Source organism: Nicotiana tabacum, chromosome 6, assembly GCF_000715075.1.
Source record: "Nicotiana tabacum cultivar K326 chromosome 6, ASM71507v2, whole genome shotgun sequence".
Taxonomy (NCBI): domain Eukaryota; kingdom Viridiplantae; phylum Streptophyta; class Magnoliopsida; order Solanales; family Solanaceae; genus Nicotiana; species Nicotiana tabacum.
In genome coordinates, this window is record NC_134085.1 from 4,247,105 (window position 1) to 4,252,692 (window position 5,588).

At 36.6% G+C, this 5,588-nt stretch overlaps 1 protein-coding gene across 1 annotated transcript; it reads left to right on the forward strand.

Annotated features, from left to right (window-relative positions):
• Nucleotides 1-366: 366 nt before the first annotated feature.
• LOC142181663 (uncharacterized) lies at nt 367-759 on the forward strand. The gene has a single exon (XM_075255061.1). It carries the CDS (start codon nt 367-369, stop codon nt 757-759), a length of 393 nt encoding a protein of 130 aa, XP_075111162.1.
• Nucleotides 760-5,588: the final 4,829 nt, after the last annotated feature.

Below are 5,588 nucleotides of genomic sequence, written 5' to 3' on the forward strand. Positions count from 1 at the left end.
AATACAAATTCAAGTCTGTTCCTATTATTACAGATCCGGTTCATTCTTTGTAGCATAATTGGATACAGATGAAAGGCACTTAATCCTTCTAGCATATTCATATCCAAATGCACTTTACAACTATGTAATGTCTGTACACATTATGTGCACTTATGACTAGGACGACAAATAAAAAATTAGACACTTATAACTACTATAGCTGTAGCTTGTATTTTTTATTTATTGAATACTTGTATAAATAGATACATTGTACAGAATATTAGACAGTGAATAAGAGAAGGTTTTTTGTAAATTCCTACATGGTATCAGAGCAGTAGCTATCTGAAACCCAACCTATATTTTTTCAGTCTTCTCTTCCTCTTTGAAATGGCACCAAATTCCACGGATGATTCTTCAAATGTTTCTGCAGCTCACACAGTCACTCGACCAGCTATTGTGGATTCCACTTACCTTTATTACCTTCATCCATCTAATTCACCAGGAATGGTTCTTGTCAACTTAGTATTCGATAGGAAGGGATATGGAGGATGGCATAGAGCCATAGTCATTGCACTCTCTGTCAAGAATAAGTTTGGTTTTATTGATGGACCATATTCTGAACTTGATGCTTCTTCCACTGACTTCAAGCAGTGGAATCGTTGCAATGATATGGTTATATCATGGATCTTGAATTCTCTATCTAAGGACATAGTTGAAAGTGTCCTTTATTCAAAAACTGCAAATGCAATTTGGAAAAAACTTGAAGTTAGATTCGGATAATGCAATGGTGCTCAACTTTATCAGTTACAAAAGGAGTTGAGTGACCTAGTGCAAGGGACCTTTGATATAGTAGGATACTATACAAAGGTAAAACAGATTTGGGATGAGTTAGATACCTTGAATAATTGTGTGCACTGCACCTGTGAATGTAATTGTGGAGGAAAGTCAAGAGCTTTAAAGTCCTTTCAAGATGGTAGGCTAATCCAATTTCTCATGGGACTTAATGATGCATACTCAGCTGTAAGGAGTAATATTTTGATACTTACCCCTCTTCGAAGTATCAATCAAGCCTATTCTCTTCTCATTCAAGATGAGAAGCAAAGAGAAATTCATGTTGCACAAAGGTTGAGACTGCTTTTCTGGCACAAAATCAACCAACCTATTTTTAGAAATAGGCTAATGGAGAAGGAAAGCTGAAAGAAAATCTTGAAAGAAAGAAGAATAACCTGGTGTGCAACTATTGCAAGAAGACCGTACACTCCATTGATAAATGCTATAGAATCATTGGTTTTCCCTCCACCTTCAAGTTTACCAAATCCAAAAGGTATCAAGGAGGACCTCACATCAATGCAGCACTCATGCATGAAGAAAACATAAGTCAATCAGTCAACACAATGGAAGGAAATGCAGCATGGAAAGTCACCACTCAAGAGAAATTGAGTCAGCTTTACCAACTTCTTCAGCAGGTGAAGGTTGGCCAACAGGGTGAGCAGTTTTCTAATGCAAATACTAGTGCCAACTATGCTGGTAAAATAATCAATACCCTTAATCTATATTGTCTTTCTTGTCTTTCTTACATGAATTCTACCTCCTGGATAATAGATTTAGGAGCTTCATGACATATGACTTTTGATTATTTTATTTTATTAAATGTGAAACCTCTAAGAAAATCTTTATACGTGAATCTCCCAAATTCATACAAAGTTAAGGTCAGTCAAGTTGGTAGTGTGCATGTTCTTCCAGATTTAATCCTAAACAATATGTTATATGTTCCAGATTTCAAGTTTAATCTAATTTCAGTTCACAAACTCACTAAACAACTCACTTGTACCTTGCTCTTCTCATCTTTTGGCACATTCTTGCAAGGACCTTCACTGAAGAGGCCAGTGGTAGTTGGTGAAGTCAAGGAAGGTCTATATCATCTTAATCTAGCTTCTTTAAGTTCTCGACTAGTTTATGGAAATCAATCAGTTTTTCAGTCTTATTCAGTTTGTAACAACCTCAAGAAAGACATTGTCTCTCATTCAGTGTCTAGTTCTGCTAGGGTCAAATCTAATGTAAGCATGTGGCACAAAAGGTTGGGCATATGCCTCTGTCCAATATGCAAAATATAACCAGTTTTCAATTTCCTTCTCTTGTCAAGTTTAATCATCCTTGTGATATATGTTCTCAAGCTAGGCAGGCGAAATTGCCTTTTCAGTCAAGCAATATCAACACAAAATTAATTTTTCAACTAATTCATATCGATACTTGGGGACCTTACAAGATCCCAACTCATGATGGTTATAGATATTTCTTGACCATATCGATGACTATAGTAGGGAAACTTGGACTTATCTTTTAATAACAAAAAACAATGATTTTCCAATTTTGAAATCCTTTCTAGCAATGGTAGAAAGACAGTTTGCAACTAAAGATTTAATCATTCGTTCAGATAATGCTTTGGAATTAGGTTCAGGATTCATTCTTTCAAGTTTTTTCTCTTCTAATGGAATCCTTCATCGAACCTCTTGTGTTGCTACACTACAACAAAATGGAGTGGTCCAACGAAAATATAAACATCTTCTAGAAACATGTAGGGCTATATTATTCCAATCTAATCTCCCCACTATGTATTGGGCTGATTGTTTGTTAAATGCTACTTTTTTTAATAAATCATTTTCCCTCTAGAGTTCTTGATTTTAAAACACCTTTTGAAATTCTTTTTGGGAAAGTTCTAGCTTATGCTTTTCTAAGATGTTTTGGTTGTCTGTGTTATACCTCTACTCTACCTCATCACAGGTCAAAACTTGAATCTAGATCAGTCAAGTGTGTTTTTATAGGATATCCTTTTGGGAAGAAAGGATACAAACTGTTGGATCTTCAATCTAAAACCATTTTTATCTCTAGAGATGTAGTTTTCTATAAGGATATATTCCCTTTTTCCTCTCCTTCACCTGAACCTCCCATTTTTCCTAAAGAATTTTCCACTGCACAAGACCAAACTCATCCTTTCCCTCAGTCCGATAACAACCTTCTTCACAATCAGATCTTAATCCTTCTCTCCCTCTATCCATAACATCACCTAGAACAACTCCTACCTCATCTCCTATATCTAGGTTCAATCCATCTCCATCTTCTATTCCTATTCAACCTGAACTAAGGAGATCTACTAGGGAACACAATCCACCATCTTATCTGGCAGATTATGTATACAATGTTGTATATTTGACTAATCTAACCAATTCTTGCTTTGCAACACTAGTCTCAACTACTACTATGACTTTTACTAATCTTTCCCCATCCAATCAATCCCTTCTAAACTCTATCTCTCATATCATTGAACTTACAAGTTTCTCTCAAGCAGTTTACATCCTAGTTGGTAGGACATGATGGCAAAAGAACTTCAAGCCTTTGAGACCAACCAAACCTGGGAAGTGGTTGAACTACCAAGAGCCAAGAAACTTTTACCTTGTAAATAGATCTATAAGGTTAAATATAGATCCGATGGAAGTATTGAAAGGTTCAAAGCTAGACTAGTTATACGAGGAGACATACAAAGGGAAGGAATAGACTACAATGAGACTTTTGGTCCAATGGTAAAAATGACTACTGTTAGATGCATTTTAGCCGTTGCAGTCAAAATGCATTGGAAATTATTTCAATTAGATGTCAATAACGTTTTTTTGTTCATGGTGATCTAAAGAAAGAAGTATATATGAGATTTCCACCAGGTATGGTTTCACCTTCTACTAATCATGTGTGCAGATTAAAAAAGTCCTTATGTAGACTCAAACAGGCTTCACGACAGTGGTATGCAAGACTCACTGGTGCACTCAATTTCAAAGGCTATTCCCACTCTCTTAATGACTATTCCTTATTTTTTCAAAAAGACAACTTCTGGAATTTCTATTGTTGTTGTTTATGTCGATGACATACTTCTCACGGGTGACGACCCTACATAACTTTCTAATCTAAAGGATTTCCTCAATTTCGAATTCAAAATTAAAGATCTTGGAGAAGCTAATTATTTTCTCGGAATGGAAATAATACGAGAAAAATAGGGACTAATTATCAGTCAAAGAAAGTTCACCTTAGAGCTTTTTTCTGAGTTTGGTGTTCTTGGTTCACGGCCAGCTTCCTCTCCGCTAGATCCTAGTTGCAAGCTTCAAGCCGATGTTGGTGAACCTCTTCACGATCCAACCATCTACAGGTGAATCTTGGGCAAACTCAATTTTTTAACCCATACTCGCCCTGACCTCTCATTTGCAATTTAGCATCTGAGCCAATATATGCAAAGCCCACGTCGACCTCATTTTGATGCCGGGCTATATTGTCTACAATATCTGCTATCTTTACCCGGAGTTGGGCTCTTTATGAAATCAGAACCCTCATTTTCATTAATGGCTTTTTGCAACTTGGATTGGGGGTCTTGTCCGGAATCTCGTCATTCAGTTAGTGGATTCTATATCAATCTCGGCAGCTCTCCTATTTCATGGAAATCCAAGAAACAATATTCAATCTCACTCTCTTCTGCTGAGGCCGAGTACCGTTCTATGAAGAAGGTCGTTGCTGAACTAACATGGCTTGTACGCCTTCTCACAGATCTCTCGTTTTCCCCCTACTTACCAGTTCCTCTACATTCAGATAGCCAGGCCGCTATTCAGATAGCAAAAACCCTGTCTTCCACGAATGAACAAAACACGTGGAAATTGATTACCACTTCGTCCGTCAATAGTACCTCGCCGGACTTATCTCCTTATCCTTTGTTCCGTCAAAACCCCAGCTAGCCAATGTCTTCACCAACCCTCTTTATGGACCTCTACACGGTGCGATCATCTCCAAGTTGGGGTTGATTTCTCACCCCTCCAACTTGAGGGGGGTGTTGGAATGTTGGACTGGAATCGTCTACCAAAGAGCCCTAAACCCAATTTTGGATATGAAGGAGACGATATAGTCGAAGAAGAAGAAAGAGAGAGATAGGTACTATGTGCAATAGGTCTGCCAGATAACAAGACCCAACAAGTATTCAGCTGAAGACCCAAATGTATTGGATATAACAAAGTTCTGGGCCAGTATACAGAACAACAAAGTGAAGGCCCAATACAAACACAAGTCTGGTCCTATTGTTACAGATCCGGTCCATTCTTTGTAGCATAATTGGATACAGCTGAAAGGCACTTAATCCTTCCAGCATATTCATATCCAAATGCACTTTACAACTATGTAATATCTCTACAGATTATGTGCACTTATGACTAGGACAACAAATAAAAAATTAGACACTTGTAACTAGTATATTTGTAGCTTGTATTTTTTATTTATTGAATACTTGTATAAATAGATACATTGTACAGAATATTAGACAGTGAATAAGAGAAGGATTTTTTCTAAATTCTTATATAAGCAAGAGGCGCCGATCTTTTTTCTTCTTTTTTTCCCGCTAATCAAAATGTTTGTATTTCATTTTATAAGTTTTCTTTCTCAAATATATGATTATTAGTAATTTAAACGTTTTGTTTTTGTTATATCTATACTATATTAAAAGCACGAAGGCCCTTAACGAAATGTCGTTCGCCTTTTTTACCCTTTAAAGATAGATTTCACGCTAGACAAAATAGTAATTTAAT